The sequence below is a fragment of the Larus michahellis genome, chromosome 6 (genome assembly GCF_964199755.1).
Source record: "Larus michahellis chromosome 6, bLarMic1.1, whole genome shotgun sequence".
In the NCBI taxonomy this organism is placed as follows: domain Eukaryota; kingdom Metazoa; phylum Chordata; class Aves; order Charadriiformes; family Laridae; genus Larus; species Larus michahellis.
In genome coordinates, this window is record NC_133901.1 from 18,256,951 (window position 1) to 18,276,430 (window position 19,480).

General features: G+C 53.1%; 1 protein-coding gene across 1 annotated transcript; it reads right to left on the minus strand.

The window, feature by feature from the left end:
* Window positions 1–4,335: 4,335 nt before the first annotated feature.
* On the minus strand, window positions 4,336–10,284 carry ADIPOQ (adiponectin, C1Q and collagen domain containing). The gene is made up of 3 exons (XM_074592785.1): window positions 10,117–10,284; window positions 6,798–7,017; window positions 4,336–6,360 (listed from the first exon to the last, which is right to left on the minus strand). The coding sequence occupies exons 2-3, from the start codon at window positions 7,006–7,008 to the stop codon at window positions 5,834–5,836; spliced, it is 738 nt and encodes a 245-aa protein (XP_074448886.1). The 5' UTR covers window positions 7,009–7,017; window positions 10,117–10,284; the 3' UTR covers window positions 4,336–5,833.
* Between the last annotated feature and the right edge of the window lie 9,196 nt (window positions 10,285–19,480).

Here is a 19,480-nt window from a genome sequence, read left to right on the forward strand (position 1 = left end):
GCGTTTCCTGCATGGAAGTAGAATTGGCTGATTAGCTAACTGTAGGGCTTTATCCTAATCCCTCTGCCTTCTTCCATGCTGAAAAGCCTCTAGTGAGTTTATACTTCACAAATAAATACAAGTCTTGCAAGCAATTTATCTCTTTCTTGTAGCTCTTCATGGTTTAGTGCAGCTGCTATTTGTATTCCAATTAGTTTCTGGCACAAGTGATTACAGGGGCTTGAGGCACAATTAGGCTCAGCCTATAATTGTGTCTAAAAGGGGCTGTGGCTGCTTTCACAGATGGTTTCCCTGCTGGATGGGGCTGGCCAGTCTCTCCAGCTGTAACCACGTTATTTCTCCCGAATTGTCAGTGCAGTGACTGAAATCTTTCAGTGGGGGGTGTTCTTGCTTTCTGCCTTTGAGAGAGCCTGCTGCCTTCCTGCCGCCCTTCTCTGAGCACGGTACGGGGAGGGAAGAGCCCAACACAGCTCAAGATGAAAGGAGCCAAGTGCTCTCTTTGGAACCTGCCCTAATTACAAAGCAGCAAATAAGACGTCGTTCTTGGTGTCTTCATCATATTGGTTGCTCTCTAATAGGAGCTGCTGGCAATGTTTATGCCCAGAGGCATCCCATGTCTGTGCCTGCAGCAGTACATTAGTTTCTAAAGGGAAAACCAGCCAGTTAAACCTGCCACAGCTCGAGTGGCAGTAAATAGTGAGACCCAACTTTGTCCCTGGCATCTGTTGTCAGGGTTGGTCTAAAAAAAATGTAAAGCATTTAAATTTGTTGGAGGGCAGGTGATTCTGTGCCCTTTCAGCATGCCAGTGTCATTCTTGGCGTTTTCATTACAAGATACTCGTATGTTCAAAGCAATCCAGGAGCCAGCCCAGGCCTTGGGTGTGTGGCTATTTTGGCCAGGTTTTCCCATCCTCGGGTTTATGAAGCACGGAAGGAGAGTAAAACTGCAACAACTCAGTCATGGAGAAAGGCTGGATTCATTAGGAGCTCCCCTGAGCTTATCCCCGCAGGACCTCCTTACCCTCCCAGGCCCTATTTGTAGCTCTCCCCTAAAAGCAGCACAGGGCCAGCAGGATGCCCTTGGGCTGCCGTGGTCAATCTAGCTGTGTGCCCCTGGCATGGCAGAGCCAGGGAGGTGGAGGTTAGATACCCATACCACATGCAGGGATTTGGGTGCTTCCTGGGCTGTAAGGACTCCCTGGGAGGGCTCACAGCCTGGTTGGGGTAGTTGCCGGCCATGCTCAGCTGCTGCTCTTGAAGCTCCTCACCTCATTTTTGCCTTGTTGAGAGCCCAGGTGCAGACACCTGCAGGGCTGGGCAGCCTCAGGAGGCCATGATGGTGCCAAGGGCAGCTTCAGGGCTCCAGCCTGTCTGCAGCATATTCCTCCTCACCCTGTGTTTGGTGGTGTGGAGGAAGATGTTTCTTTGCCTGCCCTTCCCCGTGTCTGTGTCTGCTCTGTTGGTGGGGTGGGCCTCTGTCGGGAGCATTTGCCCCAGGGGAGAGCTGGGAGGGGGCTGATTGCTGCTCCTGGGGGTGCAAAGTGGCTTTTTTGGGTGGGTGGTGGCTTAACCTGGGATTTGGTGCCTGCTGTGGAGCTAAGTGTGTGTGTGTCTCTAGTAGAGCAGGAATCTTACAGAGGTTTGAGGTGAAAGACTTCAAAACCAGTCCAAATCCCTAAAGGGAGGGCTTTGGCCCCTGTTTCCATGCGGTGGGGGCTTGCCTCCGTCACAGCCTGCTGCCTGGGCTAACTGCGGGGCTGGTCTGTTGTTTGCTGGTTTTTGAAGTGCCTGGCAGGGACAAGCACGGTGTGATGCAGGTACCCTGCGTGGAGCATCCTTGTTGGAGCGCTGGGAGGAAGATGGTCCCTGAGGGTGAGTGTCCTGGTGAAGCTGCGTTTTGGTATTTATGCCTGTGACAAGGGGGAAAAGCCAGTACACAGAAAGCCTTAAGGGTTTTCTTTAAAACTTCCCAAGTGCTTTGTCTTATTGTGTTTACAGGGGTTTCTTTCTTGATAAAACCCACAGTTAGCATAGAAAGGGTGTGCTGTTGGCAAGCAGGAAGTCTCTGCTTGATCAGGACTTTAGCCTGGGATTCAAAGCTGGAGGTTTAACCCTTTAAAGCATGTTTGAAAATGTCCTGTAAAAGACAGAAGTCCCTACGGTGCTTTGGGCTGAAGGGTGGCTCGTGCTGGAGCTGCTTTTCCGTTCTCCTGGGTTACTGCAGGGGCAAATGCTCTTCAAGGCAGATCCCGCCTGGCCCAGGCTGCCCTCTCCTTTGTGCATCCTCGCTGCTTACAGAGGCAGCAGCACTTGTGCTCGCCATAGCCTAATTTTGCATATTACCTGCTGTGGTTGTGTCTGGAGGGCTGGGCAGGGTTTGGGAGAGGTTGCTTCCTCAACGTATTTACACAAGAGACCCGGTGCAAGACGAAGACCATGCGCTGTGTCGCACACGGCACTGAAATGAGGTCCTGGTGCCAGCCCCTGCAGTGGGAAAGTGGGGAAGCGTTGGGTGGCTCGTCAGCCCAGCAACTGAGGAACAGCTGGGGTGCTTCCAAAGGGAGCCATGTCCTGGATTTCTGTCTATTTTTGGTGAAAAAAATAAGCCCCTCAGCAAGCAGCCCAGCTCCTGTCCTGACAGCGAGGTGTCGGCGCCGCAGCTCCCCGGGCTGGAGCCAGAGTCCCCAGACAGCTCCGGTGCCGAACCCCTGCTTGACGCTCCCAGGGAACGGAGCACCGTGTGACCATGGTTTTGACGTTCCCACGCAGCATGCACGGAGGCAGGCACCTGCGCGTGAGGGGGAGTCTGGAAAAGCCATTTACAGGGTGATAAAGAGGCTACATGCTTAAGGATTAAGTAAGATAAAAGACGTTATGTACTAACACACAGCATTCTTGTGGAGCTTTGTTATCTCGTGGTCTGTGGTAATGTGAATGTGTGCATGTGTGACATACATTCTGCGCATACATGAATACAGCAGTGACTGCAGCATTGGGTGACACTTCTCTTTCCGGACACGCAGCCCCAAGCACCCCCACCCTGACAGCTGGGACAGGGAAAGACTCGGGACCAAAACCAGAGCCAGGCTTTGAAAGAGGGACTTCCAGGCTGGGTCTCTGCTGCGGGGCTTGTTTTGGTCCTTCAGGTAGCCCTCTGCCGTCCGCTGCCACAGTGGCCAGGAGGCTGACCAGGAGCCGATGGTGACCTCTCCTGGGGTGCTGGTCATCTGCCACAAGGTGTGACAGCACCTGCATGCATCCCGAATGGGGTGAGTTGTGGTGTGGGACGATGCAGAGGGCTAGTGACCCCCTGGGGTTCAATGAGACTTTCCCATAAGGGCCAGCGTGGCCCAAGTTTCTAATGCATGCCCCATTTCTCGTGCTGCAGCCATGGTGACTTGAGGTGGGAGATGCTGTTGGCCTGGGTGGAAGTCATATCAATATGGGTCATGCTGGGGATGGGGCTGTTGCAGGGGCTGGTAAGATACCCTGGGCTCTGCCCTACAGCACACGGCACCAGACGTGCGTGGCAGTGTGAAAAGCCATGTCTAAGCCTCTGAGACCTGGTATATGGGATAAAACTGTAAGCATATTTGTTCCTGCGGTGTGTCAGGAAGGAAAGGAATAATTCATTTTGGCTGCCTCTTGGGAACTAGTCTTTAAATTAGTATTTCCTCCTAGTGTTTATCCCCCAAACGCATCTTAGCATTGTTTCAATTTTCCCTGCTTTCAGAAAATCCATCTGAAATATTTGAAAAAACTACTGCAAAAGCTCTGACTTGCTCCTTTCAATTTAAGCCTCTTATGCCATTTGATCCAGCAACTGCTGCATTTTTAAATCTCCTTTTGTTTATGGATTAGTTTTTTGAGTTTGTGTGTTTCAGGGTTTTTTTTCTTTTCCCTGTTCCCTTCCCGTTAATTCACACAACAGGGTTTTTCAAAGCTCTCTCAATTCAGCATGATCAGATTGAGCGTCAGTTTAGCCCTTGCTAAATCTAATACGCGTGAAGCCTCTGGGGCCAGCGGCCAGCCCTCTGGCTGGCTGATCAGGGTGGATCCGGGCACAGTGGTTTTGGGGAAACCAAAGCTCATCTTATCCAAAAAGGAAGAAATACGGTGTGAGGTGGTGAGATGCTGAAGCCTTGATGAAAGCTAGAGGGTTGGGAGTTTCTTGGGAAAGCAAAAGGGGGGCTGTCTCTGCATGTGCCAGCCCAGGGTGCCCCCACCTTGCTGCAAAAAAAATATAAATAATTTCCTGGGGTGCTTGGTGAGGCTAGGAGAGTGTCCCTTTCTTCAAGCCCTTCCCAACGACGCGTACAAAAATGCAGGAGTGTTCTCATTGAATGAGGTTTTTTATTGTTGGTGTTATTTGTGATGTGGTAATTCACTGGAGTGTAGAAGCTGCCGCTGTTGGAAGTAATTTCAGTTGAAGCTCTTAGTGCTGTTTTTTTGCTTGTAATAACGCATTAGTGCTGATCTGTGTTAGCTTGTTCTGAAGCTTAATGGGAGTCTTCTTTGAATGTATCTGAGAAGCCATCAAATCCTCTTTTAGCTAAAAGTCAAGCAAGCTCCTTGGAGAGCAGTTTGATGGGATTGCTACTAATTTCAGCCTAGATACTCTTCCCTCATTGATCTAACCTTGTCGAGAGCTGGGGCGGGTCCTGGGGGTGTCCCAGGAGCCCACTCAACATGGGAGGTTGCACCACCCGCAGCTCTGCCCAGCTGGTGTGCCAGCTGTTGCCGATGGCCCACTTCTGGTGTGGGAAAGAAGAGACACGGTTGCTAGCTCTCAACTTCTGGCTGTGCTTGGGACCCCCCCGGAGGGGAGGCGGGCCAGGACCCTGCTAGCTTGCAGGTGGAAACTGTGAGGTGCTGCTCGTTTACCCCATGCTGTCGGCCTGTGGCTGAAAAATTACTTGAGCCATCGCTTCCAGTGCCAGGTGAGCGATTTGGGAAGCGACACCTCCACCCCGAGGTCCCCTCTGCCCAGGGGTCTTTAGGGACCTTCTGTTCCCTGATCACACACGGTGTTTGCAGGGGAGATGCTGGCATTCTGAACTGCAGCCAACATGTCTGTGACCACCCCAGGATCCCCACAGCCCTGCGGTCAACGGGCTGCTTCTGTTGTGCAGCCTCACCACCGTTCCTAAGGTTTTTCAGATAAATCAAAAGAGAAGATCCCTGCCCTAACTGAGCACGTTGTCTGCATTAGAGATAATGATAGGGGATAAACATAAAAGGAAAATCAATGAAAGTTAATAATCTGAATATATTCAAAGACCTGGGCTAAAGAAGGGAGACAACAAACCATGGGTGGAAGTCAAAGGCCCTAAGAAGAGAGGGAGTTACAGTGGAAAAAACAGAGTCATCTGTTCCAGGTGAAAACAAGAGTAGAGATGGCTTTTGTGAATAGTCTTCTCCCTCTTCCATTCAAATTTTAAAACACATACCCTTGTTTTAAATGAATTTAGGTGGTTAAGAAAGGCAAATTTGCAATATAATATTTAAATATAACCAATTTTTCTCTTATCAGTTTTACATTTAAGAAAAGGTCAGCCCGTCTTGTGCGTTACTCTTTCATGATGTGGCAGGAGTGGTATTTGACTCTGGGCCTAGGTTTCCACAAGGAGGGCAAGAGCAGAGGCAGGAGTGAACTCTTGGTCCCACAGAAGTCACTCGTGTATAACCTCGCTGATTTCACAGGAGAATAGGGTCCACCCTTGGCAATCGTTGCCCCCGCAAAAGGTAAATAGAGTATAGCTACAGTGCCAGTGCCCCAGGACGCCACCTGGGGTCAAGCCACCGCCTCCCCTCCCATGTAGCACCCCCCGCTTTAATGGACTTCTGGGTCTGGGTACAGGAGGAAGCCCATGAAAGTGGAATCATTGATGTTGTCGGCATAGACACCATTGTTGTCCCCCTCCCCGTACACCTGAAGCCACACCTCGTCCCCAGAGCTGAGGTGCAGCAAGACAGAGCCGCTCGCTTGGTCAACGTTGTTTGTCTGGAACTGATCGTAGGTGAAGATCACCGCCTTGTCCTTCTTGTAGAGGCTGACCTTGACATCCGTCAGGTAGACTGTCAGATGGTAGGCGAAGTAGTATGTGCCAGGGATGCTGCAGAGGAACTTGCCGGTGCTGGCATCGTAGTGGCTCTGCTCGTTGTAGAAGATCTTGCTGAAGCGGATGGGGACGTTGGGGTGGGGGGCTCGCTCCTTCAGCCCCACGCTGAAGGCAGAGCGGTAGACGAAGGCACCTTCGCCCTTCTCCCCCTTTTGCCCTGGGTATCCGGGAAATCCTCTCGGTCCTTCCTGCCCTGGAGCTCCTATTTCGCCTTGGTCACCTTTGGGGCCTTGCAGACCTGGGGGACAGAGTGGGGACGGGGAGCTGTTTGCACTGTCCTGGCAGCTGCTACCCACCAGCCTGAAACTCAGAGGGGGCTGTGGCATCAGCATCTGCTCGGCAGCGTGGAGCAAGGGGTGTCCCTGAGGAAAGGTTGCATGACCTCAACATCCCCCGTGAGCGGAGACAGTGAGTGGAAAGCCCTCTCACCCCCCTGGCTGCGTGCATTGCTGCCAAGAGCAGCATGTCTGAAAAAACGTGATTAATTGGAAAAATAACCCCCACACCAAACTCTTTGACTTGGGTTGTGGGATCTCCATCCCTGCAGATATTCAAAAGCCATCTGGTCAAAGTTTGGGCAGGGACCTACGAGATGTGAGACCTGCTGGGGCTGGCCCTGAGGGCTGGGGCTGCCCACGGGCTCCAGCACTGACGTACCCCCTACTCCTCACCAACCTTCCTCTCCTTTCTCTCCTTTTGCTCCATCTTTTCCGTCTTTTCCATCCCGTCCAGGGAGTCCGTTGTGGCCAGGGTAGCCAGGCGCTCCTCCCATCCAATTGGCACACGGTGTTTTGGGGTCGGGCTGGATATCCTGGGCAGCCACCTCTGTGCAACGGGGGGCCAACAGCAGCAGCGAGCAAAGGAGGAAGCCTGCTGAGCCCCTCATCGTCGGTTCCTGATGTGGACAACAGCTTTGTTAGCTTTAAATGTTAATAGGAAAAAAAGAACCATGAAAAAACCCCCACCCTTGAATAATGGAGAGGCACAGAAGACTAAAGTTTGAATCCACGTGTCCAAAGGAAAGCAATTCTGCTCGCCCCAAGGGCCCCTCCGGATCCAGCGTGGTGCTGGCGTGAGCTCCGCGAGCCAAGCTGAGATGGGGCTCCTGGGAGCAGCGTGGACCTCAGCCCGGGAGCACATCCAGCACGGAGAGGAGCAAATGCCAGAGTTGCTCCCTCGGCATTCGCGGGCTCTTTGCAGCGGCACAGATGTAGCTGCGGACTGAGGACAGCAGATACCAAGGGACCCGTGGCCGATGTCTTTACAAAGCCCTGCTCAATTAGCCACAACCTGCTCTAACCTCTGCCCGGCTGAGTAAGCAGCTGATTGAAAGTACAGGTCTGGCGGAGCCTGTCTCAAAACCTCAGAAGACTTTAGGCTGAGCAAGCGGTTTATGGCTGCGCGTACAGCCCGCTGACCTGGGTCTGTCCAACGTGAACAGAAACTGCGGCCAGGCTTTCCATCTCCTCTGAGCGTAGTTTCATATGAAGTTACGATACTGCTTTTTTTCCACCCGAATTATGGGTTTGGACTATGGGATGACAAGTTGCGCAGTGTTTAGGCACCGTAGGGTCATATTTTTCTTTACTCAAGTTGCCTTGCTAGTCAGAGCAATCAGCGCGACTCCCCGGAACCGGGTCGGTGGTGACACCCTACGGCCAGCCTGGGGCTTTGCTCCGATGCTCCCAGAAATCAGTGGGACCGTGGTGGGCTTTGGGTCAGGCTTTTAGGAAACAGATATTTTTAAATGACTATTGTTGTGTGATACTGGTCCCCGGGAAAGAGATTATACCCCGGAACAATAAAGGTGTCCTGTTATGAGGATTGTAAGTGGCATAATAGGCAATAAAAAGTGAGTAACAGCATGGCCATTAGAGTCCCTTAGCTCTGTGATTTCCAAGAAAAATAGTATTTCAGAGCAATTCCTTTGCAGGGTTGACTTTCCTAGGCAAGCTATTTAAATGTCATACTTTAAACAATGTCTTATTAGCTCTCGCATAATTGCTTCAAAGGAAGCTCCGTAACAAAGAGGTTACCGCGATTTCAGTTTTTGCAGGATATCAGGGGGAGGGGGGTTTGAAGAAAACTTCAAAGCTCTGGTTAATGACCTTGGCGGGCAGTAACTAACAGATAAAATCAGGGAACTCCTCAACCCAGGCTCCGGCACTCCAGCAGCCGCACTGGCTGGCACCCTGCGGTGGCTCGTTTTGGGGCTGAGGGTGCCACGGGGTCCAGTGCCCACAGCCTGAACCTGGGCAGTGCTCCTGCCTCTCCGCGCCTTGGGAAGCGAGATGCCCCGCTCCCGCGAGGGAGATAGCGATTGCCCGTGAACCAGGGTGGGCAAGCGATGCAGATGTCTGTGAATCCTAAAAGTGGCTTGGGTTGGCAAGCGAGGGTGTGCGTGTTTGGGCACACCGTGAGAGGGCCACTTAGCCATGCCCCAGTGGACTGCACTAAACGGAGGGACCCTGTCCCCCCCGCCTGGGTCCCCTCTGGCTCGGCTACACGTGTGCACCCCTCCCAAATCAGCCTGGGCTGCCTGGGGGCATCCAACTGCATGAAAACACACTGGCGTTGGTTAAAAATCTGCCTCAACATTGCATTTCTTGAGCTGCGTTTTGGTGCTTTTGTTGGGGCTAGTTGTGCTTTCTCGTGTGCTGCCAGGAACTCAAATATCATTTAAAATTTAGTGATATGTCCTCGATAGACATCCTCAGAGCCAGGTCATCATCTGGTGCAAAATAAAACCCTCCTTTAAGACCGAAAGTGGAGCAAATCCGAGGCACCCAAAGCAGCTCTCCTGGCAGACGCCCGCCCCGCTTGCTCTGAAGGGCTCGAAGCGATGCCCGTCCCAGGGCGTCCCCGGGCGGCTCTTCACTGCGAATACCTTACGCACTCTCGTTTTCTCCTTTCTCGTAAGAAAAGTGTTGTGATCTGCAAATAGGAAACTCCTCCTGTCGCTACAGCTTGACTCAACCACAAGTGGTGGTTGGTTGGAGAGACGCAGCAGCTCTCTGGCGCAGGTGTGTCTTACAAAGGGCGAGTTTTAAGCTTCGTCTGCTCGCTCCGAGTTCAAACTCTGCTTTAGGTGTGAGATCCCTTTGCTGTATCTTTCCTGTCTCTTTTTGGTTTTCCGCCCGGTGCTCATCAGTGCACCATGAAATAATCTGCTGTGCTTGAATTTCAGTTGTACCTTTCGGGCAAGCAATAGATGAACTAAGTGCTCTTGGTGGCTTTCAGTTCATACAGTGGCTGCCGAGGGGGGAAAAAAGCTCCTATGTATTATGTGAAGCTTAACTCACTTATCGGCAGAAATCAGCACTTCATCCGTAAGAACAATGCCATTCGTGAGTGCTACACAGTGATTCAGATGATTCAGAATTTAAATTTCACATAACGCTATGCAAATATTCTATATATTTATATAGATATAAAAATCTAAAAGAGCTCTTTGCACAAAACATGCAAAAAGTCCATCTGTTTTCCAACTCTGGTATTTTCTTCAAAGGGGTTTGGCTCGTGTCGATCTGTATTCTTTTCGTAATTGCTTGTAGCGTAGTTTTTGCTGACGTTCCGACGGTGACTTGCTCCAGGGGACTCGCACCTTAAATCTGGGTTGGTGCCGGTTTCTGGCAAGGAGCTGCTATGACTCGGAGGGATTTGGGGCAAACCCAGTCTTCCCAGGAGTCTTCGAGGAAAGAGGTGAATCGAAAGGTGCCAGTGCAGTGCGCGCTGTTAGAGTCATGTGGTTTTTTTAATGTTGTTCCTGAGTACTTTGGGGAGTTTTGCTCTCCAAATAGCGTTTCCGAAAACAGGAGTATGAATCGAGGGGAGATCGGCTATTCTTGGTTTAAAATACTCGCTGGCTATTCTGAGAATAACTCTAAGAAAGGAAACTTCTTGTGAACAGAAAAGTCTGTCTGTCTCGTTCAGCCCGAAAGAAGAGAAAATCCTGAACTTAGTAAGAGGGGAAAAAAATAAATATCATGCTTACCAGCTGCTTTGAGTCCTAGTTGGCTTGCTGCAGTCCCTTTGGAAATGAAGTCCGGCTACCACATCGCTATCCCTAAGGGCACGAGGAGCTGTCAGCTCAGACGCTGCATTTTCCATTTGCTATTGCGCATGCTGACCTAAAAGTTGGGTTTTCCCATTAATTTTTCCTGGCCATCGCTTAAGTTTTGGACCACTTATATAATCCTGTCACCCTGGGATAGCCTTAACAGGGAAAAGATGGGTTTGGGAATTTGATAGGAACCGAAGGAGCAATGGTTTGCCGGAGAAGCCTGTGTGAAAGCCTCCTCGTCCAGGGCTGGGATTGTACGGCACGAGCTGCTGCTCCCTGTAAATTGGGAAACGGTGCTAGCAGCTGGTGGAGAAAGTGTGTCTACAGCCTTGCATTAACGCACCCAAATGGGGTTTTTTTCCGTGTCTTAGTAAATGAATTACTGTGCGAGAAGTTTTGGCTTCTCCTTTTAATGGCAAGAGCCGTTCCTGCCCGGAGGCTGCTGCCGCACCAAAGAAGGGCAAAGCTGCCCCAGGGGAAGGGCAGCGCCGGGGGAAGAGTTTCGTCTAAAGCCAGCCAAGCGTGTGCCAGCGCCATTGTAAATCATCGGAGTAATTTCAGCCCTGTGGATGGCTTTAAACCTATCACACATTTTGGCTTTAGGTCAAGACAAAGTCTGGTTTTCCCCGTGTCTCTCTCCTTCCAAAAGGGAGGTCGAACCTTGGAGATCGGAGGCTTCCCTCCCCGCTGCTCCAGGACAGTTCAAGGTTAGCTAGGCGGGACCTTGGCAAACCTGGGCTCGCAAGGTCGGACCAGGAACAAATAATGTGATTGAGTGTTGTTGCAACTGGGCATGGGGAGATGGTGGCCTTGGGAGAGGGGAAACTCATCCAAGTGAATGTCAACAGGACAGTATCCCGAATTACTGAGTTGTTGTAAAGACCTGGCTATCTGGAAGGACTAAGGGGATGTATAAACGAACACATAACTAACTTCTTATATGTAGAGCTGGGAGTCGTCCAGGGTGAATTTTGAAGTCCTGAGGAGAAGGGTGCAGAGGGAGGAGCTGCAGGACGGCTGCTCGCTGCCTGCCCTGTTTTGGTCAAGCCCTTAGTCCAGCATTTGAACAATTTGATTTTTATTTTTTTTTGGATGGTGTTTTTTCCATGCACTGTTGGGACTTAAAACAATCCCTCATGCAACCCCAGTGACATATGATGGAGATGTAGTTGAACCTATTGTTTTCCTATAAATGTGATTTACGAGAGCCGTGTGTATGTGTTTGTACGTGTCACACCACTCTTCTGCCGAAGACTCATCTCCTGAGCTGGAGGACCAGGATCTTGGAACTGAAATAGGAACTTTTTTGCAGTGGAGACGAGGAGTTTTCAGCTGCTTCCCCCAGGGGTGTGAGCAAGACAAGGCTGGTTTCCCTGCCAACTCTCAGCTTGAACCCCAAAATACATGAATGGGGTATTTATTAGGCTGCCAGGATTTGAAAATTGGACCTGACATGTTTAATAGGTCGTCCTGCAATTACCTCATCGCCTTTCCATTCAGTTGTTAGGAAAGTACCACAGGGATAAATCTTTCAGTGGTCCACCACTAGCCTCCCGAACGTTATCCCTGCCTCCCAGAGGAGGGGTGGGAGGCAGCGCTGGCTGCCTGGTGTATCTCCGGGGGTACAACCACCTGATGCGACCCCAGATGCCCTTGCATTTCTGTCGTCTTACACACTCGCTTCGCAGGTCGGTGCTGGCTCCTGTTCCCGCTGCAGAGGGAGATGTTGTACAATCCAGTGAGCTGCTTCTGGCTGTGTGATAAGAAAACATTTTAAATGCCCTTTTCTCTGCCTGGCGACAAGCAAAACCTGCCACCAAATGCGGACTGGACCGGCAGTGCCCGCGGCTGCGGTGCTCAGAGGCAGCGGCTCTGCTTGGGGCTGGGGGGTCGCTTTGGCACGGAGAGAAAGCTGCTGTCCCCACGTCCTGCAATGGCTGCTGCTCTTTGCACGGGGGTCACCACATCTCCGGTGCGGGACACGCTGCTCGTACCTAACTCGGTGACGAACCTTGTGCTGAGCCTGGCCTTGTTGTCTCTCTTGGATCTCTCGTGAGCCGGCAAATATGAAAAACAAAAAACTGACTTAATGTCTTGTGGATCGCAGATTTCGCAGAGTTAAAAATAAGCAGAAAGTTATATTTAGCCATCTATAAACTGGAATAAAGTGGAGCAGGAGGCTCGTTATCAGCTGTGCTCCATCAGCGCAGTCACGATCCCCGCTGGTGTTACCTGAGGGCTGAAAAGCCGCTTTGGCAGCGGTGGGGACGGGATGGCTGCCTCCGGAGGAGGTGGGTGGCTGCCCAGGCCAGCCTGGCCCCATGGGCAGGATCGGGGCTGGGAAAGGAGCCCCCAGCTGCCCACCATTGTCCCCCGCCATCAGGGCCAAGCCAGCACCACCGTGGAGCCCAGCCCATGGGATCCCTTGTCCCTTCCCGAGGATGCTGTGCTCCCCCCCAGCCCCGTCCCCCAGCTCCGCTGGGAGCTGGCTCCTGCCCTGCTCCGGCTCGCTGTCCCCGTGGGATGCCTGGCTCTTCTCTCGTCTTTCTGCTGGCCCTGGATACCGCACGTCCCAGAAACAACAGATATTCCCCACTTTGCTAAAAACGGCAAAAACTGCTTACGCCATTTGGCGGGCTGGCTGACAGGCCGGGACGTGCTATTTTGGTGCTGCCCGAGGCTGTGCACGGCAGAGGGACCGCAGCCTCCGTGCCAGGGATGCTGCTGGCTCTGTCCCCGGGCACCGCTGGTGGCCCTGGCTGAGCCGACTCCGCTCCTGCAGCTGGGCAGACCCCGCGCCCATCTGCGCTGTCGCCCCACGGGCACCTGCATCGGGTGCAAGGCGAGGGCTGAGGAGCCGACACCAAAGAAAAAGCAGTAAAGTGGCTTTTAGTGCTGGTGCCACTGGCAGCCAGGACCCTGGCCACAAATTGCGATTTTCTGTGACCCCGTGCATCATTGTGCGCCCAAACTCTTCCCCATAGGGCATGGCACTTCCCTCTAGTGGCTAATTGTTAATGAGGAAGAGGAGCTCTCCCCCCGTGGGCATGTTGGAGGGCATCAGCCTGGTCTGATGTGCCCTTGGGGGCTGCTCAGCCCCTTTGATGTCAGTCCAGCTCCTGCAGGGCCACTGTGCCACATGGCATTGGGCTGCTGTGGCCATTCGCGTCCCCCGTGGTGTGGCCGGGGAGGCACGAGGGCCATCGGCATGTGGTTCAGCCACGTCTGTTACAAGCTCGTGGACACCGATGTTCCCACTGGATTTTCCTACGTGAGCACAGGGAGGCAGCTTAGGTCCAGGGACAGGCAGACCTGGCAGCGGTGGCCAAGGCGGGCCAGCCCCCAGGCGGGGACAAGGGCTTTACGGGGCCACGTGGAAGCCTGGCGGGGCTGTGCGCGGTGGGTTGCTCATCCCAGGTGACGGTCGTGTGGGTTGGGTGGTGGAGGGACGGGAGCCCCATGGGTGCATGCCATGGTGGGGGTGCTGAGCCAGTGTTTGGGGGCCACCAGAAGCCAGCAGTGAGGAGGGGACATGCCCCCACCTGCAGGACCACGGGACCCGCCTGACGCCTTCGCCTTCACTGTAGGAATCCAGCCCGTTTCTCGGCAGCGGGGTTACCGATTTCTCAGCCCGTTTCACACGGACAAACGGGCTCTTTTCTTCCCTGCAATGGGCAGCTCGGGCAGAGCAGTTCCTTGCCAGGCTTGAGCAACAGCCCGTTTCTCTTCTCGGCCATCCCAAATAAACTTCTCTGGCCTCAGGGGATCCCTGCTTGGCTCCCGGCGAGGGATCTTGGCGCAGCAGGGTTTCTCATGCCGAAAGGGACATTGAGACATATTTGTTCAGGAAACACAGCCCTCTAAATACTGCTCAAAGCTCCTTTTATTAACGTTATAGCTGTTCCCAGGGTGCTCGTTTCTGCACTGGCAGTTCGGGGTGCTGCTTTGGCCTCGCCGGGCTGCTCCAGGGAGACACAGCCAAGGGTTTTGCACGCCTCCGTCCTGCTCCCCTCCGCTCCCACGCCAACCCGCAGCTGAGCCAGGTACTGCCTTCTTTTAGCACAGGCTGGTCTTGTTTTGGGGCTCGTTCTGGGCTGGGAAGAGGCCGAGCAAGGGAACAGAACAAGCACCTCAGTGATCTGGTGTGCGGAGCGCTCCCCTCCAACACCCCCTGCCAAAGCTTCCTCCCCACACTTCGCTCCCAGCAGCGATCGCATCTTTCCGACCAGGCACCTGAGAGCGCACCTCTGCCCGGCTCTGCCCTTCGGCGCCGCTCCACAGGCCGAGCTATTAATGGGGTATTTAATGAGATTTCTACTTGCCCATTAAAATGAACACGTCAGCGCAGGCGAGGAAGGAGAGCTTGCAGCTGATAATCACGCAGCCCCCTGAAGCCTACTTGCGTTCGCCGAAAACGCATTTTTACAAAGCAGATAAATTATTTATTAGGAGAGCGTTTCTGAATAATTCAGGCACGGAGAAGAGCAGTTTCCTTCACCCAGCCGAATTTCCTCGTCGCCCAAGTCGGGCAGGCCCCTGGGCTGTGAGGTGTGGACAAGAGATGGCGCAAACTGCCCCGGTGGCACAAGCCTGGCTGAGGCTGGGGGGACTGGGGGCTGGTTTGCAGCGATCCCCCCGAAGAGCCATCTCTCACGGGGAGAGTGGCAGGAGGATTCATGGTGGGAGGACGTGTCTCGGACAGCCAGCGCGGCGCCTGCCCTTGGTGGCACTGTCAGCAGAGATGCTCCTGCCTTCCCCACCTGCTCGGCCCAGCCAGGGCTTTTCCGCGCCGGTGTGTGGCTGCGGGGTGGAAGGAAGCCCCCACCCCAGCCAGCTGGAAACGGAACAGAAGAGAAAAACATCAGGGTTTGTTTGAGTCATAGAATCATAGAATGTGTTGGGTTGGAAGGGACCTCCAAAGGCCATCTAGTCCAACCCCCCTGCAGTCAGCAGGGACACCTTCAACTACATCAGGTTGCTCAGAGCCTCATCAGGCCTGGCCTTGAATGTCTCCAGGGACGGGGCCTCCACCACCTCTCTGGGCAACCTCGGCCAGTGTCTCACCACCCTCAGTGTAAAGAACTTCTTCCTAATGTCTAATCTAAACCTGCCCTGCTCTAGTTTAAACCATTGCCCCTCGTCCTATCGCTACATGCCCTTGCAAACAGCCCCTCCCCATCTCTCCTGTAGGCCCCCTCCAGGTACTGGAAGGCTGCTGTAAGGTCTTCCCGGAGCCTTCTCTTCTCCAGGCTGAACAACCCCAACTCTCTCAGCCTGTCCTCATAGCAGAGGTGCTCCAGCCTCTGATCATCTCCGTGGCCTCCTCTGGACCCGCTCCAACAGGTCCATGTCCTTCTTGTGCTGAGGACTCCAGAGCTGGACACAGTACTCCAGGTGGGGTCTCACCAGAGCAGAGTACAGGGGCAGAATCACCTCTGGATCTGCTGGCCACGGTTATTTTGATGCAGCCCAGGATGCGATTGGCCTTCTGGGCTGCAAGTGAGCATTGTTGGCTCATGGCCAGCTTTTCATCCACCATCTGGGGCTTTGCGGCATTTGTGCAACGTGGTGGAGCTCAACTACCGTGGGCTACCCACTCTACATCACCTTTCTAGCCTTTTTAAAGGGGTGTTTGTTCCCCAGTCCTCTATTTTTTATCACTTTTGGTTGCTGAGGGACAGAAATGGCACCATCTCCCCCGGTCACCGCTCCCCAGCACTGGAGACATCTCTTCTTTCAGAAGAGTGTGGGGGCAAGTGGCTCGTGCTGGGCTGCAGTGCAGGCAGCGAGGGGCCACGGGATGCTGGGGCTCCTGCTGCTGGGGCTCCAGGGAGATCCCCAGCTCTCCCCACAGCAGCCGGTTGGGATTTAGGACTCCTCGCAGGGGGATTTTCTTTCTCTTTCTCTGCCTTATCCCTCTTTTTATCCCCCATTGTAAACAGGACAGTGGGTCTCACTGCAGGCTGGTGCACCCAGCTCCTCCAGACACAGCCCCAGGCAGGCAAGGTGCAGGCAAGGTGCAGGCAGAGTGCAGGCAGGGCTCCTCAGGGCTCCATAAACCGCAGCCCTCATCTGCAGCGTTTGAAAGCATGGCCTGGTGACAGCCCAGTGCCATCCATACCTGTGTCCGCCCCACCACTGGGGGCTGGACAGGACCTGCAGGTGAGAGGACACCCTCCCATCACGCTTTTCTTTGCATTCCGCAAATGCCCGAGAATTCTTTTTGGCCATAACAGTCTTTCCATTCACTGCGGTATCAATCCAGAGCCACTGGCTCCGGTAACCTGTGCCGTGCATTAGCTACCTTTTGCAGTGTGACGGATGGGATGGCAGGGCAGTGGGGCAGGTGGGCTGGGCACTGGTCCCCTGGATTTTGGAGCTGCTTTCCCTGTGCAGGACCCTCCTGGCCTGTCATTCAACCCCCAATGAGACTGAGTCACTGTATTCTTGGGCCAAGCGATTGGCCCCTGCCCTCCTGGTGGAGGTTCTGTGCTCAAATTCAATAATCTTTGCTTAAAACCACCAGGGAGTTGCCAAGGGATAACAGTTTGCTTGTTTCTCCCATCATTTACAAAATCTAATCACTTAGAAGCAAGGACATGATTAATTAAAGGCATTACGACTCTTACATTATCTATAAAATGAAATATCATTGTGGAATCTGAGTGATGCATATTTCACCAAGAAACTGTATATCTGATAAGAAATGATTACTCTATAGTTTCACTTTGGGCATTTCACGGTATAAATCATCGTGAAGTGGTTTTTGGGAAGTTGCAGAGAATGATACATCCGTGATGCTTTCGATAGGGTATTTCTTTGTGCTTAGCAGAAGGCATTTATGGTTGCTGTAGGGCTAATAAAAGACTTATGATGTCTTCAATTATTCATTTTTATAAGTGCTTGTTCTCCTGATTTGAACAGCCAAAACCACACTGTGACTGGTTTTAGCAGCAAATGGGGTTTTTTTTCTGTAATCAAACGACTTTGCCTCCACTGCAGAATTTGCTGCTCTTCCACATGAGAAACAAAGGGGGTTCGCTCTCAGCTGTCACAACATTTTAAATGCTTCTGGCTGCGGAAAGCACCTTTCTGTCTGGCAGCCCAGAGGGTGCCGCCTGCCCCGGCCGCCTTCCTTCCCACCGGGGCTGCAGCACCTTGCCCGGTGCCCGCCGGCAGGCTGACGTGCCGGCCGGAGGAGCAGGTCTGGCAGCCGAGAGCGGGCTGGGGCCCTCAACGCGCTGTCACTGCAGACATGCCGAGGAGCTTTGGAGGGCTGGGGGCGATGTCTTCATAGGGTAGTGGCCAGCAGCCCCCGTTAGAGCTTCCTCCTTCTGCTGATGTTTTACAAAAACCTTTACAAACGCACACGCAAAACATGCAGTGGTTTGTGTCGGTGTCCCCAGGCTGGTGCTCGGTCGCGGCTGGATGCTGAGGACCCTCCACTCCGGATGAGGCACAGGAGCCACGAGACCCTTAGCGCTGCTCATCTGGGCTTGAGGCAGCCGAGTACCTGTGCCTGCAGGGACATCCTGCGGGATTGGGCCCCGGGACACCAAACCCACAGGCAAACCACATGTCCTGAACCCTCCTGCTCCTGCCATGCCCTGACGGCTGCATCCCCGGGCAGGACCACGAGCCTCAGGGTGTCCCGGTGTGCCGGGATGAGATCCTGCCGCCTCGGCATCATGAGAGTCTCCTCCAGCAAAAGCCGTGGAGCTGGACAGGCAGGCGGGAGTGAAAGCACTTCTATATTAAAATGCGTTTTCTGGTGCTCCTTTATAGGTTTTTAACGTGATTCGTATGTCCCCGCCTGGCTCATCGCCCACAGCCAGGCGCTCCCCTTCCTCCTCACTGCAGTGTTTTTTGTGGATTAGGTTCAACTGGATAAATTCGTCTCCTTTTGTATTTATAATCCCTACGAGGGTGGTGTCTTTAACAGAGAATATTCCTTCTCGTTGCTTTGGCAAAGCAAGTAGCAGCTCCCCGCTGTGTCTCTTCTCAGATGGCACAAGGTTCTCTGAATAGCAAAGAGAGAAAACAAAAAGGATCTAAGCTCGCTCTTCTTATTTTTTTTTTCCCAGGCAGCTGGAAATCCAAACGTATCCACCTCATGGAAAATTCCCCCCAATACTTTAGTTTTTTCCTTTTTGTGTTCTTGCATCCTTGAGGCTCTGCCTGCGAAGCTCGCTGCTGGCTCACTGATGGAGATGGGGACATCAGAGACAGTTTCTTTTACTCCTTTGAGAGGAGCGAGAAAGGAGCTTTTTCTTTCCTGAAGCCAAAGGGGAAAGATTCAGGGAATTCAAAGAATCAAAATGAGGTATGATACAGGGAAACACCCCAGTACCTGCCGTCTGGGACTGCAGTGGGCATACACTGACTTTACAAGTGGTTCATCTAAAAAGTGCAATTTAGTTCCTATTATGGCAAAAGCCATTCCTGCTCCTGATGGAGACTGCTGACTTGAGGCAGGAGCGAGTACTTGTGGCATTGCCTCATTTTCCCAAGGCAGGGCAGAGCAGTGGTGCCCGCCGACCCCGGGCTCTCTCCCAGCCCACCGCCTCTCTCGGCAGGGAAACCTCGAGCAAACTTCCCGTCGGAGCCTTCGGAGGGGACCACTGATGGCACGTGGTGCTGGGACACCACCTGCACCGCATGGCTGGGCAGCGTGACCTGCCTTACCCAAGGGAAGGTTTCACTCACCCGAGCGGGCACCAGCACAGGCAGGTGTCACCGGTGCCATCGCTGTCCCACCGGGTCTCCGCCCAGCGGCGCGGGGCAGAACCCGGACCCCAAGCCCCGAGCCCCGTGGCTTGTTTGGCTGTTGTCTCTTGGCTTGCTCTCTGCAAATATTTTTATCCGGCTGAACCACAAGTAATTGCTTACAGCTTTGCCGTTTGTGTGTGTGATGAGCCTGCAAACGCCGGCGTGTGTTTGCTGGAGATAATCAGGGCGCTTTTGTGCTCTGCGGCTTTGTCATCTCCCACTGTCTCCCTTTTGTTTCTAGGCTTTGTTCATCTCCCACCTTCCCCTTGGTGCACGGTGCCTTTTTTGGTACCTCTGAAAATAACTGGCTTCATGTCGTGGTCATTTTTTTAGATTTGTTTCTGAAACGTAAGAAAGCGGCATCTCTGCATGTGTCCCCCGGTGATTGCTGCTGATGCAGCCTGTGTCTTTAGGATTCAATTACAAATGTGACGACGTTTCCCCTCCAGACCCTGCCACCATCCAGGCAAAGCATGTTCTACCTTGATAGCATTTTCCAGTTCACGAGCGCAAAGTATTATAATGC